This window comes from Ruditapes philippinarum, unplaced genomic scaffold (assembly GCF_026571515.1).
Source record: "Ruditapes philippinarum isolate M1 unplaced genomic scaffold, ASM2657151v2 ctg771_1_1_1_1, whole genome shotgun sequence".
Lineage (NCBI taxonomy): Eukaryota > Metazoa > Mollusca > Bivalvia > Venerida > Veneridae > Ruditapes > Ruditapes philippinarum.
In genome coordinates this window covers 15065-35077 of record NW_026865856.1, presented here as the reverse complement: position 1 = coordinate 35077, position 20013 = coordinate 15065, and the positions used below count along the sequence as shown (strand labels likewise).

General features: G+C 32.2%; 1 protein-coding gene across 1 annotated transcript in view; it reads left to right on the top strand.

Annotated features, from left to right (window-relative positions):
- The window catches only part of LOC132730571 (E3 ubiquitin-protein ligase TRIM71-like), a 40718-nt gene that overhangs the window by 9207 nt on the left and 11498 nt on the right, over positions 1-20013 (top strand). Inside the window, exon 2 of the mRNA XM_060716532.1 lies at positions 19397-19644. Coding sequence (XP_060572515.1) covers positions 19491-19644 — 154 coding nt within the window. The 5' untranslated portion in view covers positions 19397-19490. The remainder of the gene's footprint in view (positions 1-19396; positions 19645-20013) is intronic.

The following is a 20013-nucleotide window of genomic DNA, read 5'->3' as shown; positions in this document are numbered from 1 at the left end:
TGATCTGACGACTTTGGTTATGTCCATAGGCTTCGATTGACATTGAGAGCATTAAAGTCCCTGGCTCGATCCTCATGTGAGGTGAAATTTCAATTTATCTCGGACACTGACCGCCGATTCAGAAAGCATGTAAGATTAGTAGTTGGTCACTTGTGGAAAAATTTGTAACTGCTGGTTAGTTTTCCTGGAATCTGGTTATGTGGTCCGACCGCTAAGACATGACAAAGATGTATTGAAATCGGTGTAAAACGAGACAAACAAACAAACAAACAAGTTAATAGGTAGAGAGTATAAGTAATATGCCCGTAGAGAAAACGTTTAGATCAATGATAACAAGAACAAATAAGATCATAAACTTGAAAGAGAATCAAACACCGAATGTTACCCAACTAGCCACAAATATATAACATTTTGTTTTAAATAAAAGGACATACAAAACGTTTTGATAGAACAATGATAAAAATAACAAATAAGATCATAAACTAGAAAGAGAAACGAACTTCCAACGTTACCCAAATAGCCACAAATATATAACATTTTTTTGTTAATAAAAGGACATGCAAAAAAGAATTCTTTCAGTCATACAGTGTAATATTATTACAGTTCTTTATCGTTCATTTGTGATACCTCAATGGCATGTCATTAAATTCTGTTTTTAGATAAATTGGGTGGGTGGAATTTTATGGAATGGATCCCTAGAGTGAAATCAGGTTCTATGACGTAAGCAATTATTGCAAACATTTTCAGAATGGTTCTTTGTATCTCAATTTGCAAGATTTTAGTCTTTTTATAGCAATAAGTATCTAAAGTTATTGTAGGTGTTTTTTGTAGACGTTTTTTGTGAAAGGAAACAGTGCAGAGTAACGAAATCTCTAAAGCTTTACCACGCTAAATATATTTAAAACCTTTTAAACCTTAACTAAACCATTCATCATTTTATCATTGTTAAGAAAGTTTTCAAAAATACTACTGACCGAATAGGGAACACAGCAGAACATGATCGGATGGCTGACCTTGATTTCACTCGGCTGTTGCCGCTTGCAGGGTAACGCTTATTCATATATTCTAAAAATTTAATGTTCTTAAGATTTGAAAATTGTTTGCCATTTAATTAAGTATTAAATGCGGAACAAGAGTTTATGTCACCATGTGATGAGATGTCATATACTTTAAGTAAATCTCTTTCTTGAATCGTACTTTACGTGAAACAACGAAATGAATTTATCTCTTGAAGTATCGTTCATACTTTTACTTGAACAATTTTCCTTTTTCGTCAACCACGGAAGTTAATTTGAGTAAAAGTAACAAAGTTAAACGCAATTACCCCCTTTGAACTGAAATATTAAAGATGATTAAAATACAAACTTAATGCGTTGATCATTCCAAATTGCGACTAAATGATTTTGGCTGTGTGAACTTTTCGTAGCAAGCATCTGGCTCTTTTTACTCAGTATTGCCATGTCTACGATTTTCACTTATGCACTGGAACAATTCAAAAGGTTTAAAAGCATTGTAACACCGCACTTTGGGGTCAAACGCACTTTGGGGTCCGACCTCAAAGTTGGTTAAACTTCGCACCGCACTTTGGGGTCAAACGCACTTTGGGGTCAAAATCGAGAAATTGACCCCAAAGTGCGTTAATATGCTACATATCAACGCACTTTGGGTTCCAGAAGTCTAAAGGTGTAATCTGAGTTCTGCTTAAATACTGAGAACTGACTTATTTTCGATCTTCGACATTGAAATATTTAAGGTGTGTTCAAGATGGCGGTCAATACTTTGATGATGCTTAAGTGATAAAAGTTTCATTAATTTTACCACTTTAAATATCCTAAAATTGCGTTCATATAACAAAATTACGGTGGCATAAAAGTGACATTTGCATTTATTTTTATTTAAGTTTTGCATACATATTTTTATTTAAGTTTTGCATACATAGTTTTTTATTTTTTTTTTTTGAGTTTTGCATTCATATTTTATTAAAATTTTTCGTACATATTTTATTTTTGTTTTGCGTACATATTTTAGCCAATCAAAACAGCCTTCACATCTCATAACAGGCCCATAGTTGAGTATAAAAAGCTAGCACAATGGTTTGGTCACATTTCGGCCCATTTTTGGAATCGGCCCAGTCGTTTTTGGCCGCGCAAGTCTGGTTTCGGCCGACCTTTTACGGCCCATTTTTTAAATCATATGTATTTTATATAATTATTTTTTTTATTATTATTATATGCTATTATATTAATGTCGTTTTGGAAAGGGCTGTTGATTTGTGATCAGTTATTATTCCATGAATATGCACCACTCAACCCCACCCCCTGAGAATAGCGGGGGGGGGGAGGCATTGACTGTAAACCAAGTCGACCAATGGTAAAATCTTCGCCCTGCGGTGGATATTCAGATAATAACATTCCTGCCTTATGCCCCGGAACAGTGCAGACATTAAAACACGATTCTTTTTTAACCCGCACTCCCCCGGGGGCAAAGGAGGTGGTTACAAATGACTGGTGTATTATAATAATGCACAATAAAAGATCTAAATAGGTCCTTATATTCCACTGATTAAGAAAAAAATATATATACATGTATATACATGTACATGTATATATCAGACATAGATAATATCTATGTCTCTGTATATATATACTAAAAAGTGTTGCTATCTTTTTGATACCTCAAAAAATGAAAATGTTAGTATTTGCAAATCGCGTTTGCAAACGGGGTACTGTAATTTACAGATGGCGAAGTGTTTGAAAATGGTGTTTACAAATGGCGTAATTATCCAAACCTCTACTTTGCATATGGCGTCATGTAAAATTATGTACGAAAAAAAAAAGTAAAAAAAAAAAATAAAAAATAAAATATGTACAAAAAACTCAAATAAAATATGTATGCAAAACTAAAAAAGAATATGTATGCAAAACTAAAACGAATATGTATGCAAAACTAAAAAAAATATGTACGACAAACAAAAAAAAACCCCCAAAAAATATGTACGACAAAAACAAAAAAAAGTATCAAAAAACAAAAAAAAAGAGTTGCAAATGTCATTTTTTGCCACCGTTCAAAATATTCTAGTACAGAAATTGTGTATTCCTAAAGTTAAAAGATGCTGCGAAAAATATCCCGTTCTGTCAGTCATTTACTTGATAACTTTTGTTGCCATGTTGAGCTCCATTTAAAATATGTAAGGAATGAAATAAAATGCAGTTAATATTTTTTTTCCAAAGAACTATAAATATACTCTATTGCAATGTTCTGGTGAAACATCAAGTTTTTCGAGCGGACTATAAATAGTGATTTTTACAAATACATTATTAAGCTTATCAACAAACTTTTTATAAGCTCTGTAACAACCGTTCGCCAGAGGCTTTTTTAATGGGAAATCTTACATACTTCTTTAGAAGGACGAATTTTATAATGTTAAAATAATGGTATCAGAGAAATGTAAGATGCTTGTTACCTGAATAAAGTAGCGATAAATGTGAAATTATTTGTCATAAAAGTAGTCAAAACAATGTAGTACTAGTATTTGACTTCCATATAAAAATACGTATCACTATAACTGTACTCATCATTGTCAAAAAGCAAACAGATGAAAAAGATGGTTCAGGTAATTTGGCCAATGTGTATTTTTTGATAATATATATGAACATCAAAATAAAAAAGCTGAAGAAAAAAAAATAAAAGCATAATGGGCCTCTAAAATGTTATCTTTAACCCTCGGGGGGATCGATACCCCACACTCCCCTCTATACCCCTAGTGAGAATTTTACATTATTCTGAAGCTCGCTCTTAATGTGCGACTACTTAAATAGTTGATATTTTCAGTAATACCTGTACGGACTACTACTTAAAGCCACATCTTCACCTAGTCAAGTTTCTTATGTTTCACATTTAGCTAAATAAATGGCTATTTTAAAATATTATCAGGCATTTTTTTTACTGAAATGTCTTACTAAGATTACCCAGAATTTATTCCTTTGTCTATGCAAAGACTATCATATTTCTGTAAAATGTGTAAATAACAAACGGGAAAATGATGCATTTAGCTAAAAACAATGGAGTAAATGAAAGGTGTACATTCTTTTAGAATAAATGGAAAATTTTAGAAAAACATATTTTAAGTTAATTGATACAAATTCTTTATTTGGTGATTTATTTTGTGAAAGTTCTTCATTTACTTATCAGGACCATTTAAATCCCTATTGATTCAGGGCCATGTTTTGTGTCTATTTAATACCTTGATTTTTGTTTACCATTGGCTTTGACTACACTTTATTATTTAAAACATAATGTACATAAATTTTCTCTGACCCCAAAGTGCGGTCGTTTGCCTGATGTTAAAAAATGCATATGTACCTGTTAAACGCACTTTGGGGTCGAAATTGGACCCCAAAGTGCGTAACGCACTATGGGGTCGGACCCCAAAGTACGTAACGCACTTTAAGGTTGGACCCCAAAGTGCGTTTGACCCCAAAGTGCGGTGTTACAAAGCATAAAAAGCATAGAAAAACAGATGAAAAAAGATTACAGTTGCCTCAGAATACTGAAAACCACGAACATAAAAAAGATCCATAGCGCTTAAGCAAATAACACGCTCATTAAAGAGCGTCTACTTGACTGAGAGTGTACGGTGCAATCCAATTATCTCATCGATCAAAATATATACGGGTGTGTCATTATTTACTCATTTAGTCTTTCGCGTGGAATTGTCAATACTACTATAATTGTTTTTCCAATTTACCTTTGTTTAAGTTTCTGTTTTGTTGAGAATTGCTGAGATTCAGAACACAAATGTTCTTGGATGAAATTTACCTAAATTGTCGTTGTTGCCAGACAACATGTTTTGAATGGTCACACTTTCAGATAAAACAAGTATTTTATTGTGCATTGTTTTCTTTAGTAAACTTTTGCTAATGGTGGTATGGTTTTGGTAGTTTTCACTCTGGATCAAGGTAGTAAGCCACATAGAATTTACCAGAGCAAAGTTGAGCCACCGCATCGCTCCTGGGCATGCTGCCGTGCAATAGTTGTCTTCACTTTCGCAGGGAACTTATAATTTTTGTACATGCCAGAGCAGATATACTGTGCGAATGACCATAGAAAGGATTTCATGATCAATCATAACGAAAGTGACAAATTTTGGTAACCGCAATTTGCTCTTGCAATAACCTCTCAGAACAGCAATCAAAATCCATGCGCACAACAGTATAGTTCAGTGCTTTTTAAGTAATTCAGACAAAATATATTTACACATTATTTTCTTGAAAACATAACTGTTTGCGTTTTATAAAATAATATTATAAACATCATTATTGCACTTTCAAAAAAACACTGCCGTATTTCTAACACGCACGTGCCATAGCCAGTACCGTAGCATAGCGTGACAAAGTCACTGTGAGTGGGTTGACCAAAATGTAGAATGACATCATTCGTTACTCTTTTTCATTCTTATGCTTTTCTACCGAGAATTAAAATATATACATTTATTATCAATTGATAATCTTGCAAAATACAAAATCACCTTCCATTGGTATTTATGTACTTTGATTATACCTGCCATTCAGAAAAATATGAAAAAGCGTGCGTTTGTCAAGTTAACACCAACAGATGGTTTGGAATAAATATGCTCACATGTTTTAATAAAATATAACTATAGTAAATTTCTTTTTATGCTTAAAAGCTCACAGTTATCGTGGATTAAAACATTAATTGACAAGTTTGTACCGTTTTAATACAGAGATACATTACATGATGGTCATTGATGGAAAAGAAAAACTAAAGGGTATATCTATAGAAAACTACTCCCTTTTCCATAGCCTATCAAGGAGTGGACCACTATTCTTAGCTGCCAACTTAAAAAGCTAGAAGCGTTCTTTAATCTTATACTCTTTAAAATCAATTATAAAAACCTTACTGGACCTTTTCATCATAATCTTTTATCAAGAAAAGTGTATATTTAACCATAGGAAATGACAATGTTGTTAACATGGCGTAATAGTAATGACATTTATCATACAAAAGCTACCTGCTGGATTCTTTTTAAAAGCTATTTAGACATAGCTCTTCTAACACACGTAATACAAGTATTCAGTGACGTCATAATTATATAGTCACAGCTCATGGCGTTCCTGAAGTCGGGCAATAAATTCAGTACAGTTCCTAGACATTAGATTAACAAGTTTTCGAGCATACTGTGGTAAGCCTATCGATTCACATTTAATTTTGTCTAGCAAGTCCCTGTGATCGCCTCTTCAACTTAAGCCAGTCGGTTACCAGGGCAGTGTCACAAATCTCTATATGCTGTGCTGAAATCGTTTGTTATCATAATCTGATATATCCAGCGAAATGTGTTAAGTGGTATCATTTAAAGTGCTAGGGTTTTTCATGATGGTGTTCGTATTGCTGTGCGGGATTATGTATGGTGATATCATTGTGCGTGCACTATTGTAGCGGTAAATGAGGCTAGTAGTTTTGATGGTATATCTAATACAAGATATTATTGTACGTGAGTTTTGATGGTGATGGTTATTATGCGTGAGTTTTCAGGGCAAAATAGTGATGCATGAGTTTTTGATGATGATTATTGTGCGTTAATTTTGAGGTGAAATTTGTGTGCATGAGTTTTGGCTGGAGTTAATTATTGTGCGTGAGTTTTCAGTGCAAAAATAATGATGTGTGTGACTGAGTTTTTGATGGTGATGGTTATTGTGCGTTTTGATGGTCATAGTAAATTATGATGCGTGAGTTTTAATTTTAATCGTGGTATTTATTGTGCGAGCGCTAGTGTTAATGTGCGTGAGTTTTTCATAGAAATAAATTTTGTGCGTAATTTATTTTATAGTGATGATCATTGCGCGAGAGTTTTTCAGAGTAAATTAATATTGCGTTGAAGTTTTTATGGTGATAGTTGTTGTGAGTGAATTTTATTGTAGATTATAGTCATGTTTGAGTTTTGATGGTGATACTTGTCACTGATTTTCATTGTTATACTCGGTATTATGACTCGTAGACTAGTGGTATGAGCTCGAAGGCCGACTAAAAATGCGACTATGTGATGTTTATTCTTGAATAATTTTGGAACGCTTTCATTTTTCATGTAAAGTCAACCGCAAATTTTCTTTTGGTTTTTGTTTGTAAGAAAGGCATTAATCTTGTAAGAACTCGGTGACATTTCCGATACAAAGTCGATTCATAATACCCACAGATCTCTATAGTTCTTATGAACATCATTGGAAATCATCCCAAACAAAAACCTAATCTCTGATATATATTAGTTGCTCGCCGAATTCAGGAAGATTGGAATCATTGAACGCCTCATCAATCATCATATGATGTTCATTCAGACTCTGGTATCTTTTACTGTCCATTTTCAACAAAAACAGTATTGAATTATCCCCGTTGAGCGTTATTGTTTGCTGACATAGAGTAACAAAAAGGAAACTTCCCCATCGCGATTTGTAACGTAATATGGACAATAATGAGCGGATATTGATTCTCCGCAGAACTCATCTTCTCTGACGCCTTGGATGCTATAGTGCCTCGTGTCATGATGGGCCGCCACTCCTTACTCCGCAGATAATAGTTAAGTAAGGAAGCGATGCTGAGCTAAATGTATTAACGATGTAATGTCTGATTCATCAATTCCTGACCAGACGTTGGTATACAATAGTAAAAGAGATTCGCAATCCTTATAGTATATGGAATGGAAAATAAGAAAAGAAAGAGCATGGGATTGGAGAGGTTAATATACATTGTAGTTGACATTACCTGAGAAGTATATTAAAAGATACACAATGTAATTATAAAGAAATGAAGAAACTGTCACTGACAGAAAATGTAAATGCTTAAAGAACGAGATTAAGACAAAGAAAAAACCATAAACAAAAAGAAATTGTCAAAGAAACAAAGAATAAAGAAAGAAAAGAAATGCTAAAGAATGAAAGTAGAGAGGAAAGAAAAGAAAAGAGAGACTTGAGAAAAAAGATAGGAAATAAAGAAAGAGAGAAAAAAAATGGCAAAGAAACCAAAACATGTGAAGAAAGAGTAATGCCAATCCATAAAGAAAGAGGAAAAACAAAAGAGAGAACAGAAATAACTAAGAATGGAGTGGAATGTCAAATGACAAAAATATGTAAAATGTTACCAATAAGGGAACAAGGACAGAGGAGCAGTACACACACTGTTTTTAAGCGCTAACCTTAAGGCAAAACATACAAACCTTCCGGTTAGCTCAATAGGTAGAGAGTTGGACTGTAAGTTGTAAATTCAGTGTGGGTTACTGCAGTGACCCGAAGGGTAAACTACCAACGCCAACACCAAAAAGTTACAATAAAGGACGAAAACGCTTTGATAGGAGACCCAAATAAAAACAAAGAAGGGGAAAAAGCAAACAAACACTAAAGTTTGAAGACTCTAAGATAACTCAAGAAAACAATGGCATTATAGCATCAAAAAGTATTATCAAAATTACAAAACATTACTAAAAATGATACGCCGTGTTACTAATCAGAACTGACATGTCTAGCGAAAACTATCTATCAAAATGATACGATAAAAATTATGCTTGGTAAAGACCTTTTACCATGGAAAATTCTCCGAATCTATAAAACTTTATCTGAAAGAAATCCCTTGGTACCTGAAAAAGGGCATAAAATATGTGTAAATATTGAATGAAAACAAATAGATTAAGTACAGGCCATGTAGTATTGCCAAGTTTATAGACCCATTAAACACATTGCTCTCTAAATGGGAGCCCATAGGAGACTTGCTTGTGGTTTAAAAGCAATTATGGAATTTAACTGGATGCTAAATGATAAAGACCAAAAATATGGATCACATACGCGCACGCAACTTAACAACATCAAAAACAATAACAACAACAAATAAAAAACCCTTTAAATACCTAAAATCTCAAAGCGCCATATTTACTTCTAGTTTTGACATACAAATGAAAATATTTTATCTCATTTGATAGACAATTTTTTTTGTCTTGCAAATTATAATCCCAGTACTAATCTGTACGGCTGACAAATGAGGAATTAAAGATGACCAATTCAATTGTATTTTATGGCGTCTTCAAACCACTTGCCCCTCATCGCTGTGGGCTCGAGTCCCGACTGGTAATTTCGATTCTTTCATGTGAGGAAGCTATCCAGCTAGCTTGCGTAACGTCGGTGGTTCTGCTCAGATGCCTACTCAAATAATGCACGGAAGTGAAGCTGAGATCTTTCTCCACCAGTAAAAGCTGGAAAGTCGCCATTTGACCTATACTTTGTCGGTGCGACGTAAATCCCAAACAACTGTATTTTTAAACAAACAAAGTATCAACAAGGGTGATTTTGTAGATACATTGTATGTACTGATGATTCTAATTCATTGTTAAGAAAACGATACCTTGTACGTAATATGTAAACCTCACTGTTTTGGTATTGCAACAAGATTTGGTATTATGCATATTAAGTGTTATATGTTGTTCAATTTAGTCATTAAAATACTGTAAATTGTGTAAAAAAGTTAATAATGATACAATATAGCATTACCAGAACAAGACTTTTACCCAACTGACAAACATAAAAAACAATAAACAAAAATCGAAAGAAATAAATGAATAAGAAAATAACAAAACAGATACAAACAAAGCTCGTTTTATGATAGATATTAAGGAATTGTCAGACATTGATTAATACTTAATATATATAATATATATAATCACGTACAATTATCTTAATGTTTTTATCAATTTCTTGGCCACCAAAAGAAAAACAAATCATCAGGCCAGATCACACCGTACAATCAAATGGGCAGACAGCTGTTCCAGCTTCCACAGCTGTACCAGTATATACATGTCGGCGCGGGGAATACCATTGACGTACGGTAAGTATACATCTTTTTTTAACATATCCCAACTGTATTCGAGTAAATCAATGTAATGGATTCATAGTCAACATCCAAAGGAGCATGCTACCAAATTTCTGGCCCTGTGCAAGCTTTACTTCACATGAATTTTGACTAAAAATAACCACACTATCCGATGAGATGCGGTATTTTTAGTTTGAAGTCACAAAAACATATATTTTCTCATGATAATTAATCCTTTTTTCATAGGATTCGTTAACGTCAACATTTCGTCATTAAACATTCCAAACCATACCTTCAAAAAAGCTTTTCTGTTAAAGTTATAAGGTATTTAAGTTTGTGTGTCATCAAAATTTTAGTAACGTTATCAGCTGTTCGCCTCTTTTTAATGATAACATCGACAGCAATTTATCGGCAAGAACGATTAACGCTGAAAGCTGTTCACAGAAACAATTACATGTATTTACAACAGTGCTTTTGTCCTACAGTAACTAGGAAAGAGTTTTGTTAATTGAGAATATTACTTTATTCATGATACTTTCTAATTATATTCTTTTTATTATTACTTTCTATTATTTGTTATATCTTAGGTTAGAGACCTTGATCTCCATTTACCGCACTGTATTTCAATATAAAACGGTAGCAAAACCTATTAAAGGGACCCCGCTAAGGTTTTTTGACACGACGGGACTGGAAATAATTTTTTGAGATTATTTCTTCTTTTGATGTAGATCTATACTAATAACTTATATGCAAAATTTCCGATCATTAGCTTGCTCCGTTTTTCCAGAATATTATAAAAGTGAAAAAATGACCCAAAGTTGAAAAGAGTTTAAACGCCTTTCACTCAAATCGGACTGAGAATAGCACAAACATATGATTTTCAATGTATTTCTCCTATATTTCTTGGTTATATTTTATTAATATTTATGTTTTAGTGCTCATGTTTTTTATGTAAAAAAAATAAAATTTCATGATTTTAGGCTTATAAACCTCAGTGGAGTTCCTGTAATAGGTTTATGAAATGTTTAAGTCAAAAGGCAAAGGCAAATTTAACGCTTAATATTCAGTCTTGTAAATGAAGGCATCCATCAAGTGTTATTATAAATTATTAATATCATGGACAAGTTCTATGCAGTGAATGGCTGTGTAACCCAAATTATGAAAGTGCATGGAAAAACATGTTGTTATTTATCCTTGAAATCTGTTTTAATGTATAGTGCAATAGAGATAATAACCATTCTTAAAAATTATACAAATTTTTATTTTTTAAATAAATCATTTTACATGGCAGACATCTCGGGTTACACATCCATTTACTGCATGGGACATGTCTACTATATGCCATTATTTATAATAACTCTTGATGGATTTAGTTATGATACAGAGTATTCGTATTATGCGTTAAATTTGCCTTTACTTTCTTTGAATTTAACATTTCAGAAACATATTAATAGATCTTGCTACCTTTTTATATTATAATAATAATAATAAAAATAATATCTTTATTTAAAGAAGGTTATACATTATTAACATACAATAACAATCATATATATCTTATTTCCAATGTGGCCTTCTGAAATAGAAAACAACAATAAAAACAGGACATGCATAGGAAGAAAAACGAATGTATAATATGTAATTTTTAGAATATTACAACTCATTTCTACAGACAATTTGTTTTAAAAATTACATATACGTATATTGCATCATTCGTTCGTTTGTTCATTCGTTCGTTCATTTATTAATTAATTAATTAATTCATTCATTCATTCACTCACTCACTCACTCATTCATTCATTCATATGAACAATATCAATATTGAAATACAGTGCGGTTAATGGAGATATAGGCCTCTCAGCTAAGATACAACAAATGTTAGAAAGTAATAATAAAAATAATATAATTAGAAAGTATCATGAATAAAGTAATATTTTAAATTAACAAAAACGTTTTACTTTTTCCTAGTGACTGTAGGACTAAAGCTCTGAAAATTGTTTCTCTGAACAGCTTTCAGCGTTATGCATCTTTGCCGATAAATTGCTGTCGATGTTATCGTTAAAAAGAGGCTTAAATACCTTATAACTTTAACAGAAAAGCTTTTTTGAAGGTATGGTTTGGAATATTAATGACAAAATGATGACGTTTACGAATCGTATGAAAAAAGAATTAATTATCATGAGAAAATATAAGTTTTTGTGACTTCAAACTAAAAATACCGCATCTCATCGGATAGTGTGGTTATTTTTAGGCAAAATTCATGTGAAGTAAAGCTTGCACAGGGCCAGAAATTTGTTAGCATGCTTCTTTGGATGTTGACTATGAATCGATAACATTGATTTACTCGAACACAGTTGGGATATGTTAAAAATAGATGAATACTTATCGTACGTCAATTATATTCCCCGCGCCGACATGTATATACTGGTACAGCTGTGGACGCTGGAACAGCTGTCTGCCCATTTGATTGTACGGTGTGCAGATGGCAAGACCTAAACGCAGAAATTATTTGCTTGACGCAAAACAATAAAAAGGGTCTAAACAATGGCCAATAAAAACTGACACGACCTATTTAACATACAATACAATACATTGGCAAAGAAAAATCTTATAAAACAAATAAAAAAATAAATAAAAATATATTGTTAAGCAAATATTACGTTTTAAACATTTAGACATAACAAAATACCTTTCCATAACGGACAAGTTGCAAGATTCGTAATTTTTATTTTGGTCTGAAGTTCTTTTAAACTTGATTTTCAAACAAGTTTTTCTGAAAACATAAACTATAAAAGGAACCGTGTATATAGTACAGATATATAAAATTACAGAGTCCATATCGATTGGTCCCGTACAGTGATAGCATTTCTTCAATTACAGAAATTTTCTATGAAAATGCCCATATAATGATAGTCCATATACGAAAATGCATATAAATTGCTATTCTAAACGGCAAATTTGGTTCCAGATAAAGTCATCAGTATTGTTTTCGTTTCTACAGTATTTTCTGGAAGTTTTGTAGAGTTTCTTTTCCGTAGATTTTTTTGTATGTGATCGAGAAACCTGATGACGTCAATGGTATTAAAGAGCACGTGATGAAGAGCCTAGACTTTGATGATAGACTTATTAAGACTGTCTGGTCTATATATAGCATCGTATAATTTTCAGATATTATCATACACTTCAATATTCAAGAATGAATGAAAGGGCAAAATAACAATAAAACAGAAAACAACAAGAAGAAATCAACAACAAAAATCAACAAAAAATACAACAACAAATAAACAATACAAAACAAATATTGTAATTGTAAGGTTGAAAAATAATTGAATTTGTCTAAAGGCTAATTATATCCCAGAAGTAGTATTTTTTTCCTCTTTAGATAAAGTCATTTATGAGTTTTATATCGTTGAAATATATTTTATTTCATAAAAGTAGCAAAATATAAACAAACTAGTATTTTGACTTCCATACAATATACTTGAAAAGGAAAAAAAAGCAAACGATGGTCTGTGAAATTGGCAATTCTAACTTTTGGAAATTCTAACTTGGCATCAGAAAAAGAAAGCTTATGAGAAATAAAAAAATCATTTTTAGGCATACTGGAACTATAATTAGAAATTTTGTTTGAAAAGTATTTAATTACGGTAACCGAAATAGTATGCAAATTGTATTTGATTTGACTAATCATTTCAAAGGTAATCAGTCAAATAGCTTGTGCATATTTTCACGTGTTATTTGTTCTCAGAACCCTTGCTTTTTTTTACAAATGTCTTCACATGTATTTCTGTGCATGAGCTATCAAATGATGACACGCAGATTTAATAATATATACCTTTGTAGTGTACGTAGTTATATGAAATAGTAGGCAAAAGGATAAAAGATTAATTCAAAGAATATGCGCCCTAAACAGTGGATATAAATATATGTACATGTATACTGTATATGAAGTATGTATTAGTTTAAACTTACTTTATTCAATAAGATGTACATAAACAACATTTACAAACATTTCACAACAAGCAATTCAGATTGGATTGAAAAACAAGTAAAACGATACTAATAACAATTCCTCTCCAGCAGTGAGATATGTATTGTTATACAACTTTTCAAACTTTGTGTTTGGCCAATGTTTCGTTAACCAATATAAACCAGACTTTCACAATGACAGTTTTGAAATACCCAAGTTCTTAAAAAAATGGTGTTTAAGCACTTCTCTAAATGGCTGCACAGTAACACAGTGTCAAGTAGAGGTTTGAATTTAAGAAACGCCAATTTAAAAAAGTAGTCTGGCATTACACTCCTTCCCTGCTGTTAGAAACCGACATAGAATTTACGTCATAGCATTTTTTCTTGAATTATTTTGGTCAGTCATTCATATCTGATGCAACATTTCGTAAGTTAACAAATATCGGACCCTTAAGAAATACTTATACAAGAAATTGCAAGACAAACTTTGGACTACAGACTTGCGTGGCATGTTTGTTTACTTTTTACACGTTTTCATGTGGAAAAAAGAATATATTTCTCCTTTGTATTAGCTGTGATTGTCTCCTTGAAATGTTCACAGACGACAATTTATCATTCTTAATCTATCGTAAGCAGAAATCCAACAATGTATTTTACAGTGATGATACTTTACCACGGCGTAACAAACTCGTCAGACTAAAGGAATTCATATCGATTATTGGGTTCTCTGTGAAGAGATACAATTACAAATCGGTGATTCATGTAAGGCTCTAATCAGGCTGGAAATAGATTCCCTTATTTACTCACACACCGATGTTAATGAAAAAATATACAATAAAACCCGTCTACTCGGTCGGATTTTTTCCGTGACGTTTTGATGAGATGCCCGTCGTGAATGGGAAAAATATTCTGAGGTTTTTTTTTCTTCTGTAATATTCAAGGCTACAGGCTATAGTCTCACGAACGTTTTACGTTCTGATTGACTGACAATTATTGGTGAACGTTTTGATACTTTAATTAAAGTAATAGAAAGAACACGTGGTAGTAAGCGTGCCGCTCCTATCATTTTACTTAATATGTTAGAACTTACTTGAATCATAACTTACATTTTTGCAAGAGTAGCTTCCGGTTACAGTTACACATAATTATGATATTGATATGGATTTGATATGGATTCTATAGTAGCATGTCTAAATATTCTTCATGATTTAGTGCCATAATCATTATAGTGTTACAACTACCATCCTGCGATTTCATTGGCAGAAATTATAGGTAATATTTTAATAATCATTTAAAGCATTATAAAAGCAGTTTATCTTTGTGACAATTCAATGAACAAAGCAGCTTTTCTTTCTCCCACAGTCGCTATAAATAATTGAATATAATCTTTTTTTATCCAGCTTGTTTCAAACCAAATAATGAATATTTCATTATATATATTTCTTCCTATTTAATGGAATGAAAACAGTACAATACGGTTTTTATCTGTTGTCAAGTTTGAATATCAGCTTTGCTGATAAACAAATATATTGAAAGTCTTTATTTTTTTAGAAATCAATTTTAAGAGTACACGTCAAGAAAACAGTTATTTTCGGAAAGCAAAAAGTTAGGCTTGTTCACTTTTAATCTATCAGAATCACTGGGTGGCATATATGAGACAAGTTTAAACACTTGCAATGTATTTCCAGATATTGCCAAGTGCTTATCTTTGATTATTTGAACTTTAAATTACAAACAATATCAAACGTTAATTTGTGTGTTTGTTTTTGAAACAAAACAAAAATACATATTGTTTCATAGCTGAGAATGTGTGTGTTGTTTTTGCATTTACACAACCAATTAAGTGATTTTACTCTGTGTTTTTTTTCGGCCGTAGACTGTTTATTTTCTTATTGACTTCCGGTCAATGTACGAGCTATTTTCCATCCTGTAACCGGTATTTCCCGGATAGATTAATGATGTGTTATGTCAAGAGTTAACATCGATATGTTTTTTTTTCTGCATTTAAAGTAAAGTTACCACAGCAATCAAATCTTGCTGAAAATATTTTTTTTAATTTTATGTTCATAAATAAAGGGAAACCATAATAAATAATACTCGAATGTTGAATTCTATATTTAGATAAATTTGCATCACGTGACGGTGAACTCATTGCACTAACTATTCTGCGTCATACAGAATGGCGTGATATAGAACTTTTGGGAATAGAAACTTGTCGTCTGCCATTTTTGATTATTAGTCATATTAGTGCGTTTAAGCAAAAAAAACATTTGGAAATTTCAACAGGCATTGTCTGAAATAACGATATTTAACAGAAATTATACAAGTGGGGAATTTTCTATCCCTTCTCAACGCTGGGAAGCTTTCTTTGATACCATATCCAATAATCCTGATACTGAGTACTAAGTTTTCTGATTTTGGCAGTAATTAAGTTTGTAACCAGATAATTTGCCATTTGCCATGCTTAAGTTAACCAAATCATTATCAATTACGCGAATGAATACAGATATTAGGTTTAAATATTCATTAACCAGGGCCAACCAAGAACACTTAATCAATAACATTGCATGCAGTGCAGAGATGCAATTCTACTTAAATCTCTACTCAAATTCGCCGTGTATCGCGTGCTGAACGAAAATAGTTCCGTCCGTCTTTAAACATAGAAAAAGAACCGCCAGAAGTAATCATTATAAAATATATTATGCAAAAGTAATTGTGCGTCTGATCGTAAATAAAAAAGAAGTCTGTGTGAAAATATGTGAAACCACGTTGAAATATTGCCATAGTGACTAAAAGGTTATATACCAATGATTATAAAATACGGGATGAGATTTGAAGTTTACCCTCCTGTATATGTATGGTCGTTCAATGCCTGTGATTACAGGATCCCATGATATCCAAAAATAGCATACGAGTTTGGTTGATGGAACCTTAAAGAGGTGGGGCATCTGTGAATGTATGCAGTATGAACCTTTACTGGAGTCAAACTTTATGCAATACAGTAACGAAAATAATCAAAATAAGATCTGAATAGTCCTAGAATAGCTAAAAAGTATACATGTTAATGAAAATTGACTACATGAAAAGTATCAAATGATGCTGTGTACAGTAATACTGAAAATACAAGTGTCAAATGGGGGTTGGTTGTATTTGTTGAAATTTATTTTTATTTATACTTGTTTTCCAAGCAAGTCATTCTTTCTTGTAAATGGCCAATACCACAAATTTAATGTACAACTTATGGAATAAATAAAGTTGAATGACTGCCCATTCATATTTGTTTATTCGTTATTTTCATTATTATGTTTTGATAACAATATGTGAATTATCTTTGTTTTCAATCTTTTCCCCTATTTGTCCAAGCTTTTATTTTAAACAGTCGAATTCAACATCATACCTTTATACGGTTATGATTTGTTGTTTAATCTAAAAAGGCCACACAATCTTTAGTTGCATCTTTAATAATACCACGTACATGTAATAATGAACTCAACTGTGATGCAATTGACTTTGATCTACAATAGGGAAAGGTTTTAGGGGAAATTGAAAGTTCAGATAATTTGACATTTGAGAAGCCTAGGAAAGCAAATCATTTCCAATTTGCAGAGGTGATGCAGGTATATGTTTAAAATATTCATGAACTGTAGACAAAAAAAAATGGAAACGGGCAATCAATATCAATGCCTGCGAACGAACGATGCAGTAACACTCAATCAAAAGAAAAAAAGGGAAACATCTGGTCTGAGCACTGTATATACCTTTTATAGAGTAATCAAGCGTCTGGCTACTCAGACGATCCTGAAAGCGTTTACATGTATTCGATACTTGAAATACATATTTATTTTAAAAAACGCTTATTCTAAAAGGGTAATCAGCAATTAAAATAATGTTTCAATTAGACATCATTTAAAAAGTCAAATTTAAAGTAAAAACATTTTCTTGGCAAAACATATGCATGTCATCGTTTATTTTTGGAGAAGATATTGCATTTTTGAATCAAATTATATTTAAAAGAGAGACTGTGGTCTTCATGTACAATAAACAGTTCATTATTTCCCCTCTTTACGTGATAATATGTTAACATTAGACACACTAAAACATGATATACTGTTTGTAAAATACCAAGTTCATGCCATAAAAATCAGAATAAAGTTTGAACATGCTATTTATAGATAACTCGTTTCATATAATTGTCAAATGAAAAAAAATTAAAGTGGAAAATTATAGAAGGGAAACCCCTCGGTACTTTTACTCTATCGTACCGCTCTCCATATGTAAATTAGTAAAGCGAATATTCTATTTTTAGCAACAACGTCAGTGACGCGCTAGAAATAACTATCGGCTTAACAGTGATATGATGCACTTTTCCAAGATGAAATTACTCATCTGCTTAGTTTGAAACTATACAGAATTGTTTTTCAAAAAAAAAAAAAAGAAGAAAGAAAGCAAGAAAAAAAGTAAAAAAAAAAGTCGCTTTAATAGAAAAAAATATGAAGCATGTCAGTCTAAAATTTCTCCCTGTTTAGGCAAACATTTCATTTCAAGTACAAATGTACTTTGTAACTTGATTGATATAATAATTCATCTAAATTGCAACTGATTTTGGCGTCACGTAATCAGCTAAAAAGTTTAATGCTACATGAAATTACACAACTTAAGCTGAAAGTCCTTGGTTGCATTTGCGGGCATTGTTCATCGCTCTCCGGCCCTGTTATGCCATTTATTGTTAATTTCTCAGAAATAGACACAAATACTAGGTGCTAGAGGTGTGGTACCGCTTTCACCACTGATGTCCATAAATATAGTTACTCAACCTTTAATGGTTTCCATTTTTAATATACATTCGTTGCAGTATTAATTCTAATGTGTAATACTGGGCAAGTTAATGACAGAAATCTGTATTTTCGTACAATTCCGTCGTTATCTCGTTTTCTTTCTTTCGCAATTCTTCGGCTATTTTCGTCATTTTTCGTAAAAAGAAAAATAAATGAAAGAGCAATTTATCGTATACAGTATAATATATTCTATAGGTAGTAATGATAATGGAGCGACTCTAGCCGAAAGCCATTACGTATCCATTACGACAGATTTGTTTCAACAATTCCAGACATCACTTAGAATAATGAGCACTGTTATGGAGTTATTTATAGCTTGCATAAAGATTAGGCACACTGTGTTTTTTATGAATGAATCCAAAAACTAAGAAAATATAGCGCTAAGACGTGATATATAGGGTTTAGGGTTTGTATGGCTTTATTAGCTGAAAAGAGAGGATTTGTTTACGTGATAAAAGCAATATACGTGTTACGAGGATATATATTTTGATTACGTTTGGCAAGTGAACGTATAGTTGGAAACACAATTTGTGAAGTATTATGCTACATCTAAAAATTCTAAATTTATGTTGAAATAAGTAATCAATCGAACGAACGTGCGAGCGAGCGAACGAACGAACGAACGAGCAAAGACTGAAAGAACGAAGTAACAAACGAAAGAAACGAAACGAAAACAACTGCATCACATAGTTTTCTTTATATCAAAATATTCTCTTTTTTCTATTTTGCAGAAATTCTATTCTTGTTGAACGACACCTATCTACAAAATGAGTGCCCGGTTCGAGCCTTGAAATAGCCGACAACACGGGTCAATGGCAGTCAATAATGTACCTACTGCGTCGCCTGGTGTCCCCAACGTCCGAGGTCAGCGGCTTAAAGGAGCAGGCTGAGGCGTCAAAGCTCATCCGGAAGTTCGGTCGTAAAGGCAAGGGGAAAGGTCAATTCAATATGCCAACGGGCGTTGCCGTTACTAAAGCAGGTAATCTAATTACATTACGCTTATGTACATATTTTTTATTTGCGACACACTCGTCATGGCGATGTTTTTATGACTAACAACTTGATGAATTTTGGGTCAGTGTATATATAGTATTTTACGTGCAATTGAATAATTAACTGTAGATCTTAGGATAAAACTATTGGAAAGAGATGATGTTTCTTTAAAAAATCATGTTTATTTATTGTACACTAATTCATTAATGTAGTTCACTTACCTTGTCAAATTGATCAGTTTGTCTTACAAAAGGATATCATGATTTATTACATGCTTTTCTGTGGTTTATAGAAATATATCAGTGATATAAAATTGGTAATTTCACTGTTTGAAACAGTGAAATTACCACTTTGA